We start from the raw sequence: 24,977 nt of genomic DNA on the forward strand, positions 1-24,977 counted from the left end.
TGTATTTCAGCCAGTCTGCCTGTTCTGCTCCCCACTCTCTCTCTGGTGAATCCTCTCCCCCTGCCTCTGCCATACCTCTGGCCTACATTCAAGCTCTTGTATATATATATAAATAAAATAAGTCTTAAAAAAAAAAAGAAAATGCAAACTCAAACTCAAGAAGATACTCACACCCCATTGTTCACTGCAGTGCTATTTACAGTGGCCAGGACGCGAAAACCCCCTTTCCATCAAAGGATGAATGGATGAAGAAGATAAATGTCAATTATACCTCAGTTTTTTTAAAAGAAAAGAAAAATTTAAAAAGGAACAGCATTTCCAGCACACTTGAAACCCTCTCCCAACCAATACTTCCCACCAAGGGAAAATAGAGCCGGAACTTCTAATGCCATAGACATGCTTTACCTGCTCTGGGACTTTTTATAAATGGATTCGTTCACTGTCTACCTTCGTTCACTCAGCCCTGTGTCTGTGACTCATCCATGATATTGCTGGTAACTGTAGCTTAGTCTCACTGTGGTATTCCTTCATGTGGCCACACCACAATTTATTCTCCTTTAAATGATCCATCACATTTAGTCAGGAAAATAAAGATGACCATAGGTTGCACGTGGGCACTTTTGAGTTAACACTGTTAATAATTCATTTAAGTGCATGATGCCAAAGATATTTTTCTAAACTTTGAAATGAAATTCAAATGCTGCTGAAAACTGTCAGTCTCGCAGTTGACATTATTTTGATCACCAAAATCTATTTTTGTAACCAAAGATGTCTCAGTCCTGTGGCCAGAGGAACAAAATCCAAATAGAAAAGCCACTGAATTTTTGTACAATTGTAAGTAGACATTTAACATCTGTAGGCAACATTTATTGAGACTTGATCGTGCATCAGAAACGATAGCAAACTCTTCAAATATATTATATCCTTCGATCCTGGCAACATAATTTTATGCTTCTCAGCACATGGATGTAGGATCTAGCACAAACCAGTCAGTAAGCACATGTTAATGCAATGAATGAATAAAAGTAGCCACCATTCATTCAGAGTCCATATTATATACCAGACCCCCTGTGAAATGTTTACATTCATTATCCTGCTTAATCGTCTCAACAAACCTGAGATGATAATATCTTTGTGGGTGCTGCCCAGCTCCCAAGTCCCCACTTTCTCTGAAAACCACGCCCTGCTGGCGCAGAGATGCCCAGTTCCCTGTTTGTGCTACAAAGCCCCGCCCCCGTGGTCACAGCTGATAGGACAGGCAGCAGACACCTAAAGCAGCTCAGCCAATCAGATCCTGTCTCAGGAATTTGGACTGAAGCTAGCCAGCTAGGTCTGCTGAGGGTAGAATTGAGAGGCTGTGAACTCGCTCCCAAACCTGCAGTGCGGGCTTTTGTATGAAATAGTGGAGAAAGAGCATGTGGGGCAGGGAGGTGGTGTGCGGGAGGAATCGGGAGATTGAGCAGGGAGGTGCAGAGACAAGAGCTGAATTGAGTCTGGGCTCCCATCTGCTTCTACGTTTCCCATTCCAGGACATGCAAAAGCCCAGACTTGGGCTCCAGTAAATGCTTTTTTTTTTTTTAAATGGTTCAGTGATTCCCATTAACTATTACCAAAAAAAAAAAAAAAAAAAAAAAAAATCTAAATTAAGGTAGGTAAATATTATTTTTTCCTCCTACAAATCAAGTATCAGAAGTGAATCGAATTGTTGGGCACACAATTGGTGTTCGGAGAATTGGTTGTTGGTGTGGTAAACACTCCAGAAAGACACGCCTCCATTCCTGTCTTTTCTTATAACACAGCAGCCACTACACTCAACTTTGTTCCCAATATTCCAAGTAACCTGTGTCCCTGGAAACACCTTTGTCTCTTGACAGCTACGCCACCGTGTATACACAGCTGTTCTCTCTCCTGGGACATCACCCCATCCTATCCACCTGCTGAGGTCATCATTGAATTTTAAGCTCAACTCATGAAACATGCCTCAAAGCAACTTCTCCTAACCTCCTCAGATAGTGTTAGGTGTCCTTTCCTTGTGCACATATGGTGCAAAAGGCAGATTGCTCTGGACCATTCGCCTGCACATCTGCTCTCTTAACATATCATGGGCTTGGGCCTCCACTGGTGGCGCAGCGGTTGAGCGCTGGGCTGCAAAGCTGCCCGCAGCCTATGCAGCGCCGGTTCGGTCCCCAGCTGCCAGCGAGGGTCCCACATGGCGCGCAGACCTCTCCTGCCGCCCGCTGCTCCCCTCAGCAGTGTACTTCGTCAGTCTGCCTGCTCTGCTCCCCGCTCTGGCTCTGGTGAATTCTCTCACCCTCCTGCGCTTCTGACTGTACCCAGTGCTTGTATAAATAAATAAATAAATCTTTAAAAAAAAAAAAACATATCATGGGCTCCTTAAAAGCAGGGACCTGATTTTCTACAGTGTTTTCACCAGCACACAGCAGAGTGCTGGGCCTGTATGAACATCAGTAAGTGTGCGTGGGATGCATGGGTCGATGGATGCAGAGGAGAAGATGGGTGGGCAGAGTATAGGTAAGTGGGGGGTCTAGGTGGATAGATGATGGATTAGTGGAGAGGAGGTAGGAGGAAGGACAAGTGGATGGATGGCAAGATAAGGAGGTGAAAGATGAAAGGAAGCTCAAACAAATGGATGGGTGAATGGGTAGACGGACAGATGGATGGATGTATGGATCAAAGGGAGATAGTAGAAGGGATAGGTAGACTGGGAAAGATGGATGAATGAGTAGAAAAACACCAAGGTGATTGGGGATGGGAGCAAGGCTATTCAATGAATGAGAGAAGAGAGAGGTAGGTAGGTAGGTGGACAGACAGATGGTCAAGCCATTCTGAAGCCTGGAAGCCTAGGGCTCACGCCCAGCTGTGCTCACCAACTACTCTCATGATTCTGCCACCTGCCAATGGCTCCTGAAATTCAACATGTGTAAAATCAAAACTCATATTCATCTTCCCCAAACTTGATTCTCTTCCAGTGTTCTGCTCCTCATGAATGGCAACACCATCTACTCACTACACCGACCAGAAACCCAGGCCTCGGTGTTATTCACCACAGCCAAGACATAGACCCAACCTCAATGCCCTGTTGCAGACGACTGGATAAAGAAATGGCGGCATATATGCTCCACAGAAAATTACTCAGTGATTCAAAAAGATGAAATAGCGCCTGTTGGGACAAAAGGCATGGATCTCGAGGTGATTATGCTAAGGTAAAATGAGCCAGAAAGTGAAAGACAATTACCACAAATCATTCATCGGTGGACTATGAATACCAAAAGAAAATAATCTGACAGAACACAACAAAAAATGACTCTCAGACTCAATGAAAACCACAGTGGTTACCGGGGGGACAGCTGGGGGGTGGGGAGGGGAGGAGAGAGGGCCTCAGCACTGGCACTCTGGTGGGGGGGTGACGCCAGCGTTCCTGTGGCGGCATGAAGGTGCACCCCCAAATTATATAGTTATGTAACCGATTGGCAAATCAATAAAATTTGAGAAGATAAAAGGAATCTAGGCTTCCCCCTTGACTCTACCCATTCCCTCAACCCCCACCCCCAAGACACCATTCAGTCCTGCTCACTGCACCTCCCCACACCTGGTCCACCTCTTCCCACGCCTGGGCCACCGCCATTTCTCTCCTGGGCTCATGTGAGCTGCACTTCTCCAGCCTCCCTGCCTCCATTCTTGCCCCCAACCCTCTCCCTGCTACCAGTACAGCTGCCTTTTCAAAATGCAGATGTGTGCAATTCCTCGTCAGTATAGCGGTCCTTCTGCCTATCAAAATGCAGATCTGTGAAACCATAAAACACGTAGATGAAAACTCTGCATCGATGGCTTCAGGAGTGTCTTTGGGGACTTGATTACAACAGTAAGGGAAACAAAAGCAAAAATAAACAAATGGGATGACAGCAAACTAAAAAGCTTCTGCACAGCGAAAAAGAAAAAAAAGAAATCTGTGAGAATGGCCCACATCAAAAAAGACCAGAAGGTGTCCCTGGTGGTGCAAGGGCTTAAGATGCAACCTATGAAGCTGTCCACAGCCTCTGCAGCACGAGTTTGATTCCCCCGGGCCAGCCAGGGAGCAACCCACATGGCGCAGCAGACCTCTCCTGTCTCCCCGCTGCTCCCCTCAGCAGTGGATTTCAGTCAATCTGCCTGTTCTGTTACCCGCTCTGTCTCTGGTGAATCCTCTCACACATACACACCCCCACCCCCCCTCCCACACCTCTGGCCTGTACCGCAGCTCTTGTATGCATACATAAATAAATCTTTAAAAACAAATAGGTGTTGTAAATCAATAGTACCTCAATAAAATGATTAAAAATTTTTTTTCATGCAGGTCTGATTATGCCTCCGCCACCATCCAATATTCTAACCCTCCAAAAGATTCTAAATGTCTCTCATAGCTGTCGGGATCAAAAGCTGGCCTGACCCCAGCCCACTCCTCTTGCCTCACTCCACACCCAAACAAGATCAGAATTCCTGAATCTCTCCCAAGCTTGCCTCCCAGGATGGTGGCATGTCTCATCTGGGCAACTTTTACCTTCACCTCTGTCACTCCTGGGTTAGCATCTATCACACACACACCAGCCCCCTCCTCCCAGCTTGTAAATCCCACCAAGGAAAGAGCAAGTCTGTTTTGGCTTTTTGGGGGGAGGAGAGGCAGCTTGGTGCAAAGCTGGGTCCAGCTCCTAATTAGCCAGGTGACCTTTGGCTGGTGACTGGATCTCCTAAGCCGCCTTGTTATGTAAACAGGGTAATCCCCATAGAAAGGGGAGGTTCCAGGTTCCCTGTCCCGCCCAAAGAAGGGTGGGGCGAAGCAGGGAGAAGCTCCACTGAAGGGGACTTAGGAAACGACAAGAGGATTTGGAGGCTCCACATGGAGCAGAGACGTGAAGAAGAAGCTGCGCCTGCTTCTCGGCCTTGGGCTTGCACCGGGGCCTTGAGGGACATGGAAGGAGACACTTGGAGAAGACGTGGGTGAGAGACCCTTGGGGAGGATGACAATGGCTGCCTTTATCTTGACTTGTACTTTGATTTTGCTCCTTTCCTTCCAGGCTTGCCTGGCCCCTTCCACCCCTTTCCTATGGTCCCCACCAGAAGGCCCCTTAGACTTGTAACAAGCTTTCTGGCCTTGGTGGCCCCACTTTGGGCCAACGCTGTTTGGCTGAGCATGTACCCATGAGGGGATGGGTAACTTTGAGTGTTTAATTGGCAACTATTTTAACTGTATTCTTTTTCTTTTCTCTATTGCATGCTAATTCTATTAAACTTCTTTTCTATTGAAGATCTTAGGCGCTTAAGAGTATGTTTGTCTTTATGAGGGGACGGCAGGACCCATTTAGAGCAGGCAGGTCCTGGGGGGGGGGGGGGTCTCTCAGCCAGCCCACTAGCAGAAAAGAGAGGAAATCTTGTCCCCCTCGGGGGAGAGTGGAATTAAGCAATGTTGGTGGCGAGGTCGGTTGAGGGCCTGTGGTGACTGGGTGAAGCAGCCAGCAGAAAGGTCATGTGAGTCCCTGCTCATCCTCAGCCAGCTTGCCCTGAATCCAAATCTTTAATCTTTATTTAAGAAATAAGTACTCCCAGAAGGGCTGCCTTTTACACTGTAGCCCCTTGACACCTCTCCCAGGTGTCCTGGAAGGGCACTTCCTACTAAGGGCTAAGGAGAGAGGCCTGGCCCCCGCAATCACGAGAGAAAAGATTGTCAGGGTTTATTAAATCCCTGGAAAAGTCTAGAAACCCAGAGACCAGTTTTCTTAACACATCCATTTCACTAAGCTCTTTCCTCTCGCAAGCTTATGGCAGCGCCCAGCTACCTTCACCGCCAGGTGCAGCCTCCTCCACCTGGAATCGCATGTCCACATCCCCCAGCTCCCACATCCTTCATTCAGACAGGCCTCTTCATTAATCCAAACTCCTCCTGACCCCAGGCCCTGCCCGCAGTCCTGGAAAACCTTCTATAGTTGCATATATTCTAAATCTCCACAAGGCCCTTCCCTTCCAGAAAGTCTTCTAGGCCTGATCCGCCCTTACACATCTCTCCCCAGGCCCAAGGGTCTATCTAATACCTCCAGTTAAAGAGGAAACTCTGGTGTAAGACAGAACCATCGGGATACCATCCCAAGCTTACTACTGCTAAAGGATTTTTTTTTTTAAATACAGCCTTGACTAGTACCCAAATACAAAATGAATACATGTCAAAGAGTTTAACTCATTCATTACTGAGGGAAATTAGAAGTTACCTACCTGGGCAGCCACAGGGACAGCCTTCAGCCCCACCCCCCAGGAAACTACAACTGACCTCAGCTGATGGAATTCATTCGCATCTCAAAGCCGAGAATCATTTGCATTACAGTCAGTTTTCTACAACTTAGAAAATTATAAAATAGGAGAGGCACAACCCCCCTCCCCCTAGAAACCGGTGACCTTGTGCCAGGTAACACCTACTTTAATTTTAATTCACTTACTCCCGGTGATCTTTTCTGCCTCTTTTAAAGTGTTTCATCATCTTACCTGGGATTCCTTAGCCAGGTGTTCATTTCTAGAAAGTCGCTTAAATACAGGGGGCCTTAGTCTCTTCATCTGTAAGGTGGGTTGAAAGCGCAAAAAAAAAAAAAAAAAAAAAAGACACCCCAGGTTCTCAGCAGAAGTGCTCCAGAAAGAGCTGCTTCTGTTTGGACAGCTACTTCCCCGCCCTGGAGCTTCCTCCTCCCACTTCAGCCTCCTTTGCATTTAACATTAACAGAGCCGCTGCTTGAGGCTGTAGTAACAGCTGGACCCTTAGGAGGGTTCTGTTCCCTGCCCCACTACCCGCCCTCCCCCCGGGTAGGGTAGAAGCCAAGACCTCCTGCATTCCCTTTACCCCCCAACACCACAGAGATGCATAAGGGCCTCTTTAGCAAAAATCAGAGGAAATAGGAAATCTATGAAAATTGGTAGGATAGGTTCCCCCTCCCTCTACCTCCTTGTCTTTTCGGAGTGGAATGCTCTCTGCCCGTGCACTCTAGAGACCCTCACACTCGTAGTGTAAGTCAAGGCTTCTGAAATCCTCCTCCATAAGGGACATACTAGCAAGAGGTCACCTTCCCGAAAGATCTGTGAGGGTTTTTAGATGGCCAGTCTACCCAGAGAACAGACCATCCTGATGGATTTACCCCCACTCCCCCACCACTCTTAGCATCAAAAGATCTCCCCCACGATAGAATTGAAAAGTGGGTCACCTTCTGAGTGGCAGGGTGTGACCCGCCACTCCAGAGCCTGGGAGATGGCCCCTCTAGGCAGCAGGCGCCTCCCTCCACTGCTCTGGGCCAAGCAGATGCCCAGGAAAGGCTCGTCCCAAAGGGAAAAAAAAGACTACAGAAGAAAGATTCAAAAATGTGTGAACATAGCTACCAAAATAAAAGAATAATCAAGGACATGCACAAACGTACCCATGAGGATGTTCACTGCAGTGTTGTCTAGAACTGGGAAAGATCAGAAACCAACTACACACCCAGGAACAGAGAACTGGCAAGATAGCACATAGTACAGGCGGCTGGGGCCCGGCGAAGCAGCCACAAAAGTGTAACGTGGCGGGGAGATGAGAGAGTGCAGGTTCACGCCATCAAAGGACTCTTAAAAAGTTGTGCAGTTAAAGAGAAAGAAAAAGCCTCGATATTAACCATGACCAGTTTTTAACAATGACCCGTTTTTACCTTCGTCCTTTCTCTTGGTGTTTCCCAAAAGTGCCCTGCATCAACACGTATTTGTGGATGCAGAGAAAGAAAGGCAGTCGTAATCCAACTCCCTGAAACTAGACCGGATGCATATCACCCCCTGACAGAAATGGAAACCAGTTTGGGGTTCCAATTGGAGAAACAAGGCAGATTTGCCAGACCAGTGATGCTCCAATGAAGGGTGGAGGGGAATGAACTCTTTAGGGCTGCAGCCTTCCACAAGGACTCAAAGTCAGCCATCTCACATAGCATCTCCACCACAAAACACATACACAACACTTGCTGAAAGAGACAGTTGACCACTCAACGACTAGAATATCCATCCTGCAAGAATCAGCAATATCTGCTAAGGGAGGTCAAGGTCACCTTTAGCAGAGTTGTACAGTGGGTATAGCCCTGGCCTGTGATGCCCTCATCCTGGTCTGTCCCCTCCTTTCTCTAGTCCTTTATTAATTCATCCATAAAATCAAGATATGGGGATGGACATGATAAAGGTGAGGTACCCTTTCTCAGGACTCTGAGAGATATGTCCCCTTATTCTGGTCCCCTCCCCCTTGGTCATAAACCCAGATGGAGCTAGAATCTGCCAGCCTGGGTTGCAGCCCTTCCCATAGTCTGGGGACTATGAGTGAGGCAGAACAGGAGGCAGAGTCAGAATGAACAGCCCACAAAGGAGGTTGGGAGCTATCTTCACCCACTGAGAACCACTATGCGGCACCCTCTGCCTCCACCCAGGGAAGGCCAAGATGTGCCGAATGGTAGACCTGGGGTGGAGTAAGGTTTTCTCCACGAGAGCCTGCTCTGCACCCTCCTGGCCATCCCCGTGGCTACCTCCCTTCTCTTCCACAATGTCCCCCTGGCTCTGCTTCCGCAGGTTTATCATCATCAACACATGCGGCTCTTTGAGGTCCAGTTTTATTTTGACCACCGCTTTCCATCCGTCACCAACCAAGTTGGAGTGAGGAGAGAATTATCAAGTGTTGCATCAAATTTTAGGGCGCATGCTTTGTGCAGACCCCCCAAGGTTATCCTTGGGGTTCCCAACCACTAGTCAGGGGAGATTCAACAAATGATTTCACAAAGAACTGGAGGGCACAACCATCACAACCAACCACCTGGGCCAGGCTGTCGAAGGGCCCAAAATAAGGTGAGGATAGAACAGGTCCTGGAAGTCAGGAGAACTCTGAGCCGGTCATCCCACTGGGGCCTTCGGGCATCTGCCAGGGCCAAGCTCTACCTCGGAGGTTTAGGAAGAAGGGCATCCACAGGACGCAGCACGGAACTGTTACAGGGCAGGGAGAGGGGCACCCCAGGGGGTAGGAATCCTGGAACCCCCCCTTTCCTGGGGACCACCCTGTTGCAGAACAAGGGGTGAAGGATATAGGCGAGCGGGTTGCTCAGTAGAGAAAGGCTTCAGCTGGGCCGACCTGCAACCCACTAGCCCCAGAACTCACCTGCGGGCCAGTGGGAGCAGGAGGCCCTGCCAGCCCCACCTGCCCTTCCAGGGGCCGCCACGGGCTCCCCTGTCCAAACGGCAGCCTTGCCCCTGCCCAAGCTGTCTGGCGGCCCGCCGGGCACATCTGGCTCGCCTGCCCCTCTCTGCACGTGCCTGGCGCCTACCCCTCCGCTCCCTCCTGCCTGCGTGTCATTGCCTACACGTCTGTCCGTCCGTCCGTCCGTCCGTCCGCCCTCCTCGCGTCTGCCGGCACCCTGGCCTCGCCGCATCCCTCGGCCTCCTCGCGGCGCGTGCCCCGCCTGCCGCCGTGTGGGTGTCGGGCTGGCTGTGCGCAGAGGGGCGCGGCTCGGCCCTCCCCGCCCCCCCAGCCCGCGCCCCCCCGTCGCAGGAGTGACCCCGGCGGGGCCCAGAGCTGCCGGAGCCGGGAGCCGCGCGGCGCCGCCGAGCCCCCGAGCCCCCGAGCCCCCGAGCCCCCGCCGGCGCGGCCGAGCCCGGGGAGCGGCGTGGGCGGCGGCCGGGCGCGGCTGCGGCAGGGCAGGGTCGCGCGGGCGCGGGCAGCGCCGCCTCGGCCCCGGGGCGCGGGCTCCGGGTCGGCCCAGCCTGGCCCCGCCCCGCCGCGCCCCGCCCCTGCGCGCCGAGCCGGCCGAGGCGGAGGGGCGCGCCCCCCGCGACGCCGAGCCCAGCCGGAGCGCAGAGGCATCCGAGCGGGAATCGCAGCCGGAGCCGGAGCCAGAGCGGGAAACCGAGCTGGCGGCGAAGCTGGAGCCCGCGGTGCGGCGCGCGGAGTGGAGCGAGGCAGCCAAGCCGAGTAAGGGGCTTGGGCCGGGGGCGGCGCGGGGGAGGGGCGCGGGGGTCCCAGCCCCCTTCCCGGGCGCGCTCACCCCGGGGCTCGGGGCGCCGAGCCCCTGCGCGCCGGGAGGAAGGACGCGCGGTCCGGAGCGGAGCCGCAGCGCGCTCGGAGCCCGCTGCCCCGACCCGGGCGACCCCCGCCCCGCGCCCCGGGGCGCCTCGCGGCTGCCCGAGGGGGCCGGGGCCGCCCCAGAGCACGGCCTCGGGCCGCGGGGAAGGGGTGGGGGGGGTCTCCTGGGCTCTGGCCGGACTCGAGTCCCAGACGAGCATCCACTCCGTGGGGAGGGAGTTGGGGGCGGGGGCAGCGAGACGGTCTCCCCAGCTCCCTGCCTTCGACTTCGGGGACCCCCGAAGCACCCACCCAGGGGGAAACCAGGGCGCGCTCTCGGCGGGGGCGCGGGAGGAACGAGGCTCCAGGCTTTGCGGAGTTTGGGCTCGACCCCACCCCCCACCCGGGAGCCTGGAAGTTTGACCCTCCCCCGGGGGGGTCGCCCGGGCCGTGCCCCCGCTCCGGCGCCCCCCGCGCGGGCGGTTCTCGGCGGCGGGGGCGAGAGGGGGCGTCCGCGCCGCACCTGCTCCCCCTCCGGGGCCGACTTTCGCTTGCGCGGTAACTGAGTTCGAGGCTGAGTCCGAGGCGGCCACTCGGCTGGCTGCGCAGCGCGGCGGAGCGGCTCTGCCGCCTCTCCCCAGGCGACCTCGGGCGCGGGGTAGTGCCCACCCCACCCCCGGCTGCCTCTCGCCGCCCTTTCTCCCCCGCCACGGGCCCCGCTGTCTGGAGGCTGGCACCGACTGCCCTCCTCGGCCCCGCACAGTGGCCGCGGGGGTGGCCGGGCCCGGGCGGAGACCCGGAGGGCACAGGTGGAAGGTGTTGGCGGCCGAGGCTGGGAGCGCGCACCTTGGTCTTGATGCGCACCCAGGCCCGGGGGCACCTGCCTCCAGGATGCCCCGGCCCCACTGTCCTAAAACGTCCTCTCCCCAAAGAAGGGCTTCGCCCGGTGCCTCGATTTCCTGGGTGGGTAAACAGGCAGGATTCTGTTGTGAGCTGAATGTCTAATGGCTCTGGGAGCAGAGGGTGCCTTGGCTGACTCCCCAGCCGTGTGAACTTAGGTAAGACACTTCCCCTCTCCGGAGCCTCATTTTTCCCACCTGAAACCCAGGGAAGGTGAGTTAAGAGGACTGTGAGTGGCTGCTTGTAGGTGGCTTAGTGTGCTGCTTGGCTCACAACACTCACTCAGGTTGGTTACAGGTGTCATTTCGTGAAGTGTGCGGGGCCAGCAGCTGCGGAGGGAGAGCGCTGTCCGTAGGTGGTGGGGACGCGACGCCTCCCCCCAGCCCTGTCCTTACCAAAGAGGCCTTGGAAACCCCCAAGGTCTTGCTGACGTCAGATTGCAATGCCAGTCTCTGGGGCCTGCCCTTTCTCAGGTGAGCCCCCTACCCAGCTCTCCCCTCCCTGCCAGGCATCTTCCTCTAGGTTGGAAAACACCATCTGACTGGTTTTCCCTCTGCCCTTGGCTGACGCTGCGGCCCCAAAGCAGGCGGCCCCCTCCCCCCAGCTTGCTCATCCTCTGCATTCCTCTCTCTACTCCAAGGTTTGGGACCTGAGGATTGTTTTTCCTTAAGAGCATCTGGTTGTCTGGTGGCTTCGATGTTCTGCTGCTGGCTGTCGACACAGGCAGTGGAGACAGCAGCTACTAGGCCTGGGAGGTCTGTGGGGTCCCGGCCTTCATTCTGTGCTGACTGTGGGGTGTTTGTCCAGGTGACTGGGCCCTGACGCAGCAGAAGTGAGGACCCTAGGGGAGGAAAATGGAGCCAGTGACTGAGTGACAGGTTAGAGCTTCTGAGCAGGAAGGTTACCAGGAAGAGAGCGCCCCAGTCTGGGCAACTGGGGGCTCAGACCCAGAGCAGAGCAGGTGAGACCCTGGGCCTGGGGGGCAGGGGGGGCGGGTAGGGTGCTGGGATCCTTGGGGGGGGCACAGAGGGTACCAGTGCCCAGGAAACAAAATTCAGCTTGTGGACACTCGTGCTAGTCCTGGCCACCTGTGGCCCAGCTGCCTGAAACAGGGGGCCAGGGAGGGGTGAGTCTGTCTTCCTGTTACCTAGCGAGACAGACAGAATAGGTTGACCCCCTCGGGGCTCCTTTACACAGAGACCCTCTCCTCTTCCTTGGTAGCCTACCCGCGCCCCTCCCCCATTCACCCACTAGGGTGTCACATCCCTGTGTCTTCCACAGTCCTCACTACCCTTCTTCCCAAAGTCGTTAATCAGGAATAAATTTAGAGGTTTGTGACTACTGATTCACACAGCCTCTGGAACGCAGCCGACAGGGAATGTCGGGAATAATCGATTAGTCACACTGAGCCACCCAGGACCCAAAGCCTTGGCCCCAGAAGTGCCAGGGCACAAAGAAAGGGGCCAGAAGGTGGAAATTTGCTCCCAGCCTCCTCTGGGAGAAAGGGAGACCCTGGGGTGACAGGACCCCCTTAGCGAGCGAGCACAAAATAGACTTGTGCCTGCGAGCACAGCTTCGGGGGCAGACGACCCGCCTCTGTGCATGTGAATCTGGGCAGATTCACCTTTCAGAACTCCGATTGCCTTTTGCAAAGAGAAGCAGGTATTACACACCTCCCAGTCCAGCCACGCAGGAACCACAGCCATCCCATGGGGCTCCGGCGACCGCGCTGAGTGTCTGTATTGTGAACACGCGTGAAGAGTTTTCTGAGCGTAAGCCTTTCCCCTTTGAATTCTAACAGCAGCCCTTCGGTTTAGATGCCGCAATTGTCCCCATTTTATAGATGTGAACACTGAGGCTTAGAAAGGTGAAGGGCTCACTTTGCTTGACCTAAAGTACCTAAAACCTCACCATGACTCATCATAATTTTATCAGCTTGTAAAATTGACAGCACCGTGTATCTTAGAGGGTGTGTAACTAGTTACTGCAGTGATTCCTCCACGGATATCGTCAGTCATCTTACGTCTATATGTTCACTGACCACCAGCTAGAGAATTTTTTAAATTCTATACAGACAGATACCTGTATGCTTTTCTAGCCAAATAATAATCAAACTAATGTAAAAGACCAATTCCCACCCCCACCGATCCCCCATCCCTCTCCTTTCCATTTTTTTCCATAGCACTCAACACCCCAGAAGTGGATATACCTTATCCATTCCTTCCATGTTTGCCCTCATCAATGAAACAAACTCTAGAAAGGCAGGTACTTTTCACCATTTTGCTCACTACGATATCCCCAACACCTAGAACAGTACCCAGCACTTAAGAGTACCCAGCACTTAACATGCTTTGCAAATAACAAAATGTTTTATAGACATAAGGGCTATTGTTAGGACTTTTGCCAAGTAGATATCTTACCTGGAAATATGTGCTGCTTAACAACAGGGAAAGGTTCTGAGAACGCGTCTTTAGGCGATGCTGTTGTGTGAACATCACAGGGTGTAATTACACAACCGAGATGGTACAGGCTGAGACAGGCTGTCCACCCAGGCTATGAGAAGTAGCCTAGCACGAGATCCGGCTGTGGAATAGTCTATTGGCACCAGCTTCCTATAGGCAGCCCCCCAGTAGCCTAAACCAGGGTAAGCTACTCATAACTAAAACATTAAGGGTCGTGAGAGAAACCATTCCCTCAAATGGGATGAAGGTTAGAAACAATGGAGATTATTTCCCTAACATTTTAATAAAGCTCCTTATCAGTAAGTTCAAAGACAAGTTAATTTTTTTTTTAAATTGCAATAACAAATGACAGGTTCAAAGGCAATTAAATTAGCCTTAAAAACATTCAGTGAGTTAGCTCTCACTGACTTATTTAGTCAATTACTTTTCCATTTAGTTAGCACAAAGGATTTTTTCAATCTTCATTTTCATGATTTTTTAGATTGTAAAACTAATCCATGCTCATTGTGGAAAATTTGGGAAATCATAAAAAATATAAGTAACATAAAAATACTCATTAATCCCACCACTGCCCAGAGAGCAGAATGGATGAATATTTTAGTCTACTTCCTCTCTAATCTTTTTCTATGTATGAATATTTGCATAGGGTTTTTTTTTAATAAATTAAAGATCATAACTGGGTGTAGAATTACATATTGAATATATATCCATATATATAGAGAGAGTTTAGCTCTTAAATCCATGTTATGAAAATGTCTTTAAAATCCGGATTTCGTGGCTGTACAGTATTCTACTGTAAGTGTACACCTTAGTTCGCTCCATCTGTCCTCTCTTACTGGGCATTGGGGTTTCATTGCCATGAATGATGCTCATCTGTGTCCTCTTTGGAACATTCTGAGTCTTGAGTTGGGCTTCTCTTACACACTTGGTCACTTGGCCATTGTGTAGATGGACCAGCTTATGCAGCTAGACAGGAAATCAAGCTGGAGAGGTTGAGCCATGGCAGGAGTCAGCAAGGAGGTGGCCGTTGATGCTGTTATAGGGGCTACTCCGGGTAAATGAACATGGAGACCCAGTGACCTCCAGCCACATTCTGGCAAACCCGGTGGAGTCACACAGAGCCGCAGAGGCGGCCATACACCTGAATCCCTTTTCTATTATCAGGTCCAGGTTACCTGTTTGCAAACCTCAGTGCCACTTTACTCAGACTTTTCATTCTCTCCTGAGTTCATTCATTCAATCATTCATTCCATCAGATGATGAAGATTAAGTGACATATCAACACTTGCCAGGGAATGTTCTTCTCCAGTTGGGGAAGTCAACAGTGTCCCAACCTGACATAAAGACCTTCCTGTGCAGGAGAAAGATTTTCTGGGGGCCCCTACCAGCAGCCCCAGGAATTAGTCACTGCCTTGTAAGGCAGATACAACCTTTTCAAGATGAGAGCATCCAGCCAAAGTCCAAAATTTCCCACCTCCTTCTGGCCCTGGGCAGACACATACACACCCACATGGAACCCTGAGAGGTGACCTCATCAGCAGGACATAGTCAGTGGGCATTGACTGTGAGAGGCGCATCGGGTTATCTGAGCTGTCTACACCTCCCCCACCGTGGGGAGGGGCCCCAGCTCCCTACTATTCCCAAGTCACCCAAGCAAACACAGGGAATCATCCTCCACGCCCCCTCGCCCTCCACATCTGATCTGATCCATCTGTCCCACTTCTTAAATGTTCCCTACACAGCCCACTGCGTGCCTCCAACCCCCCCACGACGGGCCTCCCCAGAATCTTTGCCTTGGAACCCTCTCTTCGCAGCCACACACCCAGCTAGCCCCCCTCCTGAGCATTCATGGCCTCCTCACTGCAGCCTCTGTATCTACGTGTACAATCTCCACCCACCTGCCCCCTCTGCGCCATCCCTTGCTGCTACCCCACAAATCCCGCTACTACCCTTGTGCCTCACGTCGGGCAGGTAATCTCCACGGAGACGGACACCGCCAATGTTTGCTTCACCCCGCTATCCCCCCCCCAAAACCCGGCACACGGGGCCTTTGAGGACATAACTCATGGAACCACTGAAAGCTGGTCCCATCACCTTCCTTGACACCCCGCCACCTGCCACCTGCGGACCCCCACATCTGGCCCACCCTGTGCATCGAGTCCAGGGAACCCTTTGCAAGAGGCTAGAGCGGCCCACGGTGCCGTCCTGCTTAAACACTCCAAAGGGTACGCTTGGGGGGGCGCAGGGGCAAGCGCCCCCGGACCCCCCCCTCGTACCTCGATGTTGTCATCTGTAAAATGGGGGTTTGTTATGAAATTCAGCGGGCTGACGTCACGTGACTGCGGTCCAGCGGACGCCGTAAACAACACGGCATCACGTGGCCGCCCGCGCCGCCCCCCGCTCCGGCGGCCCCTCCTCTGCTGGCCACCGCGGCGGGACGCTCCGGGCGCTTGGCAACGCGCATGAGCGCTGCGCTCCTGCCAGGCTGGCTGGCGTGAGGCTGCGCCGGGCTCGCCCCGCCGGAGTCACACGCTCCGGCGCGGGTCTGGGCGTCGCGGGGCCCCGGAGTCCAGGTAACCCCGGTGCAGGCTGCTGCGCCACGCTTGGCCGCCGCAGAGCCGGCGCGCGCCATCCGCCCACCCAGACAGTCTAGTGGACGGTGAGTCACCGGCAGGAGCGCTCCTCGGACGTGGGCAGGTGACGTGACCTCGCGGCACAGGACCCTCCCCCACTGCAGTCCCTCTCGAGCAAATCACTGATCCATACCGCAGGGGATCGTCACTGCGGCGCTGGTCATGTGTGAGATCGGGGTGGGTACTTGGCTCCCTCGGCCGCCGGAGACCACGTAGCTCGATCGCTGCGCTCCTTACATGGGCATCATCCTCCCCAGGAAGCCGGGCTCGGCTGAAAGGCAGGCGCTACACCCAAGTCGTGCGTCAGCTTCGGGGCCTGGTGGTTCCACGTAATTTGGAATATCCGCTCAGGGTCCAGCCCTGCGCGCGATGGCGATGCCAGGAGCCACCCCGGCCCTTCATGCCCTCCGGGGGGGCTCATGGAAAGCAAATTAGGGTGGGGCTCTGGTCCCGCAGCCCAGAGGTGCAGCCACCGCAGGCACATACATGCTCACGCAGACCCCAGCGCACACGCAGGTAAACACGTGTATTTTTAGAAAGCATCGATCCCAGGCACCGAGGTTCTTCGGGAATTTTCTGGAGTGAGATCACAGTTCCCCAAGCAGCCTGGCACACCAGAGGCGTGTCTGCCCGTGATCCCTGCCCTCACCTCCCCCCACTGAACTCTCAAGTTGTTTTCTGGGGGGACTGAGAGTGGGTGTCAGGCCAGCGCTGTGCTCACACTGAGCTGGGGTGGGGGAGGCACCTGAGTGAAGATTCCAGGGTCGAGGCTGCACCACTCCCTCCTTTCCACCTCACACAGCTGAGTGAACCTGTATGTGGCCATGTTTTCTGCACGAGGCCCTTGCTGTACATTCGCTCTGCTCACAGCAGGTAAGGGGCGCTCACAGCCTTTCCTCTGATGCGCTACAGCTCAGAGAGGTGAAGCGCTTTGCCCCAAGGCACACAGCCAGAAAGTGGGGGTGGTGATAGCAGCACTCAGGGATTAGACTTCTGGGCTCAAGTTCACCAAAGGTAGGTCTTTGATTCATTCATTAACCAATTCAGTATAGTTTACCCCCAGGACCCCATCAGAAAGTGGGATCTCTTTGTTGAAAAATGCACACATAAGAAGAGGGCTCTCTGGAGGAGATGAGGGTGGGATGCGCTGGACCTGCCTCTTACAGAGTAGTTCAGTCCACCTGATGTCCACCTCACGACCAGAGAAGCCACTGCCTCCTGGGGCCTGGAAGGGCTTTCCCTGGCAAGAGCCGGCTGGGTTCTGCATTCCTGGGCACTGCCCAGCAACCCCCAAAGGTGCAGTTTGATTTCATCAAGTCTAGTGGCCACACTCCCTTGAAAGGAAGACACGTATCTCCCTGATGCACCCATGACGTCATGCCACTTGGGGACACACCAGTTGAGGAAGGACCAGTTCTGCTCTGTAGCAGGGTTACTTTTTTTTTTTTATATATGTTTCCAAAACATTGTGGAGAATACTCATTTTTATTTGAAGCTGTTTCCTCCACTGCAGACAGGAGTGCTCCCTGGCTGCACGACCATCCAGGTGTCACACCAAGGAAGCTCACGGGGTGCCAGGATTATTGGGCAGAGACTCCTTCATTCTCTAGGCCTTTATCCTGAATCAGAAATTTAATATATCAGGTGTCTTCTGATTTAACCAGGGCTGGACACTGAGAGGATATTCCAAATCAAGCGCTGGCTAACACTAAGCTTTGGAGTCAGACAGACCTGGGTTCTGCTCCCAGCCTAGGAGAAGCTGTGTGACATGACACGAGCTACCTGACCGCTCTTAGCCTCAACTTCCTTATTTCTATAAACCAAGAATGAAAAGAGCATCTTCCCCTTAAAGTTTGGGGGGTAATAATAATCTGGTTTGAGCAAGGCAGCTGCTTCCAGGGCCGGCGGTGAGATCTGACCTGCTCCTCAGCCTCCAGCTCAGTTTTCCCTTCTGTGAAATGAGGATATTTGGCTCATCTTTAAGGGACCTTCCAGCCAGCCAGTGATAAGACACAGCGGTTCCCTGTGGTTGTCCACTCAAGAGTCCATCCAGGGAGATAGCCCCCCCTCCACCCACTATGGGGACCCCAAGCCAGCATCTGCTCCAGCACCTCCATGCTCTGCAGCCCAGTGCTCCCCAGGCCAGAGTGCTCACACACTCTCAAAGCCCCTGTCCTCTCCCCAGAGGTTGACAGCCCAGGGGATGTGAGTGCCCAACCTGCAGAGTCGGTGGGCACCAGGTGGGCACCCCCATCACCGGCCTGTTTGTGTCTCTGCAGGTGAGTGGAGGGTCCGACCCTCTGAGAAGTCAGAACTGTGCACGTGGCAGGCTGGCTCCCCTCTTCTGCGACAAGGATTACATGTCTTTCAAACGCCCCTGCCCTTGTAAGTCTCCCCGCTTCCTTCCGTGGCTCAGGGCCAGGTGAGGGCCGAGCTCAGAGTGGGCATGCGGAGAACGGCTCTAAGTCTCTGGCCAGATTGCTCAGGGGGCTGACCAGGGGCTGCCGTGACGTGACGTGCGGGGAGCGAGGGGCGGCAGCAGGCAGAGCCCGGGCATCTGTGAGGAGATGCTGTCTCTACTTCTGCCAACCCCGCTCTAGCAGCGCTTCCCGAGGGGGTGGGTTGCTCAGAGGGTACTAGTGGGATGACTTGGTTTTTTTTTTTTTGAAAGAGTCCACGGCCAAGTGAGCATGGGAAATGCTGGGGCAGACACGTTAGGGTCAGGATTTCTCAACCTTTCACGGGGTTGTGCTGGGAGGCTCCCACAGGGAAGAGGAGGCCCACCCTGCTCCCCCGTGGAATGGCGCGCCACAGTGGGTGCTCCTTGGAGGCCACGGCCCTCAGGAAGCCCATCCCGAACACCGCGAAGGCCTTCATTTACTGAGGCCATTCGATGAGCTTGTTCATGCTGTTCTTCCTGGGCCCTGGAATCCCACAAGTCCCGGCAGTAGACTCAGGTGCACCCCTGGGGCTCAAAGCTGCAACCTCCCTTAGCTCTCTCTTCACCGGCTTACCCCATGGCCCTTCAGTCTTCGCAGGGCAGCCACCTGCTTGCCTGTGAGGTCTCCGAGAGCCCCAAAACCACTGTCACTTGCTGAAATTTAGGGGACATGGTAACCACACTATCCCTTCTTGTTCAGTGAGGACTGGGAGTCTGTGTGAAATGAGGGACCCCGCCTAGTGCCCCCTTATCTACCTGTCGTCTCCCCTCTCCCATGATCACTCTGGATAATGCCTCACCCCACTCAGTAATGTCAATACATTTTGTGCAGTTGGTTAAATGTCATACATCTCGGGGTACCGGGCAACTCCTCCAAATAGTCAAAACTCCAGCGGTTAAATCTTTGACCATCCAGGGGCTGAGGCGGTGTGTGTGGGGGGGGATGTCTGGGGTCTCACCACCAGGCATGCCTGGGGAATAGATGGCACTGGCGTTCATTGTTCAAAAAGTGCTATTTGTGTGTATGTGGGGGTTGGGGGTGCGGGCGGTGGCCTCTGGCTACCATGGGTAACGAGGTGGGGTATAGGTGAAGGGCTAAGACCAGTTCTGATGACAGTAGACCCAGCTCAGCACCTCACTGCTCCCTACGTCACTACTGCTGCTGCTGTGACCTAATCAGGACATCAAGGCCCACATCCCTCCTAGGGTGAGAAGGTGCCCAGCGACCACTGCCCCTCAGGGCTGGGGTGGTCACATCCTTGCCCCATGAGCAGCTGGGAAAGGGCAAGTGTGGGGCTGACTGCTGAATGTGGAGGGCTTTCCAGAACCTTCTGGGGTCAAATCAGACCCATCAGAGCCCTGCCCATCTGCACGAACAGAGGCCAAGACTGCAGGTGGCTATGCCGCCAGCCCTCTGGGTCACCACCTCCTGGGGACCCCAGGATGCAGAAACAGCCCCTGCACATCACACCCCCACACCCCCACCCCATACACAGCGCCAATGCCTGGCATGTCAGCACATCTAGGCCCCTCGTAAAGACAGTCCCAGGACTTCATCCCCTCCCCCAAGTCTAGAGCAGAGAGGAGGAAGGAAAGGGAAGAACTTCAGCCGGGGAAGCCCAGAAGGGTCTGGCCACGCGGCTGTGAGAGGAGGCACGTCAGGTCTTCTGCCTGCAAGTGCCAGGCCTGTGAGCCATTTTCCAGCCTTAAGCACTGAGTGAGGAGACCCAGCCTGACTTGAGGAAGGTGGAGGCGTGGGAGCCTTCTCCATCTGGCCCCAGCTGGCAGGGAGGCCCAGGCCTCCCCCAGGACCCAGGCTCCAAGAACAGATGTTTCAGAATCTCTCCTTTGCCACTGGAGGATGCAGCTCTCCGGGCCCAGGGGCAAATGGGAGGAGGGCTTCGAGGCCCCAGGGGAGACTGAGTCTGTGGCAAAGGAAGGCAGGCAGAGAGCAGCGTCAGCTGATCCACGGAGCTGGTCTGCCAAGCTCACAGGCTACCCACCCATTGGCAGGAATCACAGCCTGGAAGAGTCCCTCAGAGTTGGTGTGACGCGGGAGACAGTGCTTGGGTCAAGTATGGCCTGACACTGACACTTAATCAGCCATATTGTCCGGACCCAGCTACTTAGCACCTAGAAACCGCAGTCTGCTCACCGCTAACATAGGGGTGGTCATACCAAATGTTTGCTTTGCTGCTCAGATTTCAGATGCCACCAGAAGACCGTAGCTTGTGCTGGGCACTGAGGAGATGCTCAAGAAACTGGGAAATTGTGTCCTTTTCACCACCTTCTCTCTCCATAGTTCAGTATTACCCAAGCCTTTGGGGATCGAGCCAGGGAAATGAAGAAGGAGAGGGACTTCAGAGAGCCCTTTAGGGTCTGTCCCCAAGACTGCTGGGTTCTGCTCTGCTCACTGTAGCAGAGACTTGAAGAACCTGAGGGCAAAGAGGGTGAGTGATGGAACCTGCCACCGGTAGCCACTTCGGTGCCCCAAGCAGACATCACTAATTAACCGCCGCATTCTGCCCCACTGAGCCCGGATACGACCTTACCCGGGTCTGTTCACCATCTCTGAACACAAGCAGATGACTGTTGCCCTTTAAAATAAAACTTTTTCAAGTCTGTCCCTTGCTGGAGTAGACAAAGGAGAAGGGGTTGCTTTAGCTAGTCACTTCGAGCGAAGCCTCTGCTTCCTCATCTGTGAGGTGGAAATGGATCCGACCTGCCCCCGAGGGCTGATGTGAGAGCAAAGGAGATGTCACAGGTAAAGGGCAGCAGAGCCGCTGTGACTGTTCCTTTATGTGACCTCCTTGCTCTCATGAAGCTTCCCTACAAGGGACAGGTCAGTGTCCATTTCATTTTGAGGAAACTGAGGTTCAAGGACATGAGGAAACCAGTCAAGGTGACAGGAAGTGTGGAGTCGGGGATATACTCCAGGGGAGCCCTCCCTGGCGCCATTTTAGCTAAACCACAGTTGGACAAAAGGACGAGTAGAGTCAGGTCCACACCTTTACCCCGACTCTGCACAGGATTTCACGGCCCCCTGGACACACTGGCTGCCTCTTAGAGTTCTCTGGTCTTACAGTAGTGAATGCTTGGCATCTGAGAGCTCATCTTCATTTTATTTTTTTTAATTTTTAATTTTTTTTTAAGATTTATTTGTTTATTTATACAAGCACTGGGTACAGTCAGAAGCGCGGGAGGGTGAGAGAATTCACCAGAGCCGGAGCGGGGAGCAGAGCAGGCAGAGTGACGAAGTACACTGCTGAGGGGAGCAGCGGGCGGCAGGAGAGGTCTGCACGCCATGTGGGCCCCTCCTCTGGTGGCCGGGGAGCAGCCGGGGATCGAACCGGCGCTGCAGAGGCTGCGGGCAGCTTCGCAACCCAGCGCTCAACCGCTGCGCCACCGGGGAGGCCCTCATCTTCATTTTAAATACACAATCAGGGACCTCCCTGGTGGTCTAGGGGTTAAGTCTCGGCGCTCTCACCACTATGGCCTGAGTTCGATCCCCAGCCAGGGAGCTTCCCACATATGGCGCAGCAGACCTCTCCTGACTGGCCCGCTGCTCCCCTCAGCAGTCTATTTCAGTGGACCCACCTGTTCTGCTCCCCACTCTGTCTCTGGTGAATCCTCTCACCCCCTGCACCTCTGGCCTACACCCCAGTTCTATGCAAAATTTTTAATGGTTAAATAAATAAACGCACAATCATTTCATATCAGAGTCCCTGGCAAGAGGTCAATCAACTTTGGTTTGAGCACTTAATGTAGTAATAATAGTGACTGTACCCCCGTTTTTGTAGAGGACTCCCAGTTGGCCACGTTTCTGCGTCTAGCTGTCCCCTGGCAGTGAGCCCCTGGGGTGAGCTCATCTATCCTCGTAGCACTGAGCAGCTCCCATACACTGACAGCCCCTCAAATTTACATTGCCAGTTCCAGACTCTCCCCTGAACTCCAGACTCATATATCCAACTGTCAGCCCCATATCACTGCTTGGATGTCTACAGAGTATCTCAGATGTGACGTGTCAGAATCTTCAATCTCGACGCCCAGTGTCCCACCCAACCTGCCCGTCATTTTCCTGTCTCAGAAAGTGGCAGCCTGGTCCTTCCAACATGCCTGGATTCCAAAACCTGTTACTTGTCACTCCCCTCCCCGTCCACCCCAGTTCCAGTTAATTTGCAAGTCATAGTTTTATCTTCAAATCAGACCCCACCTTGCCACCTCTACCGCCACCCCCTGGAGCAAGGCACCATCATCAACCACTGCCATAGCTGTCTAAGGGGCTCCTCATCGCCCCCCTCCACCTCCAGCCAGGGAGTAAGTGTGGCAAGGGGAAGGGAAGAGGCTGAGCCGTGGGTTGGTGGAGAACAAAATGATTTCTGTTTCTAGAAATCTTGCCAAGGAAAACATGACCCCACAGCTGTCACCCAGAGCATCCCAAAGTCAAGTGCACGGTCAGGGGGACTGACCTACAAACGTGAACTGTAAGGACATGGCCATTTCTCTGCCAAGGGCTACACTAGACTGGCTGCCCCGACACTCAGCCCCACCTGGGCCTGGACCCATGCCCAGAATGGTTGTCCTCTGTGACGCCACTGCAGAAGAGTGCAGGCCTGCGTGCTTCCCGCACAGGGAGGGAGGCCCCAAGAGATGTCACCTGCCAAGTGACCCAGCAGAGGAGACAGGATTCAAAAACAGGGCTCCTGGGTACAAGCCACTGGCCTCCTGGTCCCTGTGGGAGCTTGAGTACATTTTCACCTCCCAGAAGTCCCTCTATTTGCTTCTCTGTATTTAAAGCACCATGACACCCATGACTACCCCACTTCTAAGGGCTGCCCCTTCTGGACCCCACCTGGAGTCATTGTGGGTGACCTCCAGGAAGCTTTTCTCTGCCCGTAAACCAGGCCCTTGGCCCTGGATGATACATGTCTCTCCCAGGAAAGAGTAAAGGCAATGATTATGGCGAATCCAGCCCACACAGCCAAAGCAGTAAGAGCTGAAAGACTCAGGTTCAGAAACCACTGAGCCTGTGTTTATTCATCTATAAACTGGGATGACACCCGCGTCCAGTGGGATGGTGAGAGCTGGGTGAGCTCACAGGTGTTCAGGTTTGTCCCCTCTCTTTGGCTGCGGGCAGCTTCACAGTGCTGTGCTTAACCCCTTGCGCCACCAGGAGGCCCCTCCTTGTGATTTTTGTTTGAATCTCTCTGATGACTACATATAGTTAGCCCCTGGAAGAGCATCTTTGTGCCACGAGGCTTTTTTTTTTTTTAATTTTCTAGAGGCATGTCTTATTTATTTATTTGTTTGTTTGGTTTATACATGCACTGGGTACAGTCAGAAGCGCGGGAGGGTGAGAGAATTCACCAGAGCCAGAGCGGGGAGCAGAGCAGGCAGAAGGACCGAAGTACACTGCTGAGGGGAGCAGCGGGCGGCAGGAGAGGTCTGCGCGCCATGTGGGACCCTCCTCTGGTGGCCGGGAAGCAGCCGGGGATCGAACCGGCTGCAGAGGCTGCAGGCAGCTTCGCAACCCAGCGCTCAACCGCTGCACCACTGGGGAGGCCCCCCACGAGGCTTTTAATCACTTTTCTTTGGGTCTTTTTATCGTTGATTTGTAGGAGTTCGTATATTGTGAACACCAGTCTTCTGTTGTTTTATTATTACAAAAATCTTCCTCTTTGTGGATTGCCTTTTGACACTCGGAGTGGTACTTTGGATTATCAGATATTCTCAATTTTTTATACATGAACTGTTGATTTTATGTAATTATTTGCCTTATGCATATTTAAAATCTAGAGCGAATGACGCATACATGTACGTCCTAAGAACAGAGGGCCTTACTGCTGCACGTCAAAGACACAAGTTTTGTAAGCGTGAAAAGCAAGGTGGGCACCTTTTAAATTGGATGGCAGTCTTGTTCAAAAGTTGTCAATTAATTGAACATTTCCGGTTTTAAGTGAAATGAAATTTAAGGGGTTGCCCATGAAGTAATTTAAATTCTTTAAAATCTCATAGTGTTTTCAAGATAAAGAGATCCCTCCAACACTTCAAATATCAGCAGTGCTCCCACTGGATCATCATAGTACATGTGACTCTCGTACATGAACAGGTGGCAGCAACACTCTGCAAATAGTGAGAACTGGCATGCTGGGGAAGGAGCAAGATGACCAATTATACCTGTGTAGTACCAGCACGCGGCCACATCTGCCCAGGGTAAAATCCAGTTAGCTAAAACAACATGACTGTCAGTTCCCAGACAGCATGTGGGTTATAACTGAATTTGTATATTCTGAAATGGGTGACGTGTTCTTTAAATTCTTCTAGTATATTCTGTTGCACATTACATTAAAACATTGAATTAAGTAGTACAACCACAACTGTGGCTGAAATTCAGTATCTGCTTTCACCAATGTTTACTTATCATTTCAATCTCAGTTTCTGCTCCACCTTCATGAAGC

At 53.3% G+C, this 24,977-nt stretch overlaps 1 protein-coding gene across 1 annotated transcript in view; it reads left to right on the top strand.

Annotated features, from left to right (window-relative positions):
• Window positions 1-2,495: 2,495 nt before the first annotated feature.
• Window positions 2,496-24,977, top strand: part of BEAN1 (brain expressed associated with NEDD4 1) — a gene marked incomplete at both ends in the record, with an annotated part of 37,744 nt that continues 15,262 nt past the window's right edge. Inside the window, 5 exons of the mRNA XM_084256540.1 lie at window positions 2,496-2,532; window positions 9,575-9,994; window positions 11,193-11,197; window positions 11,282-11,457; window positions 18,280-18,464. Of these exons, the coding sequence (XP_084112666.1) occupies window positions 2,496-2,532; window positions 9,575-9,994; window positions 11,193-11,197; window positions 11,282-11,457; window positions 18,280-18,464 (823 nt within the window). The remainder of the gene's footprint in view (window positions 2,533-9,574; window positions 9,995-11,192; window positions 11,198-11,281; window positions 11,458-18,279; window positions 18,465-24,977) is intronic.

This window comes from Talpa europaea, assembly GCF_964194135.1.
Source record: "Talpa europaea genome assembly, chromosome: 16".
Lineage (NCBI taxonomy): Eukaryota > Metazoa > Chordata > Mammalia > Eulipotyphla > Talpidae > Talpa > Talpa europaea.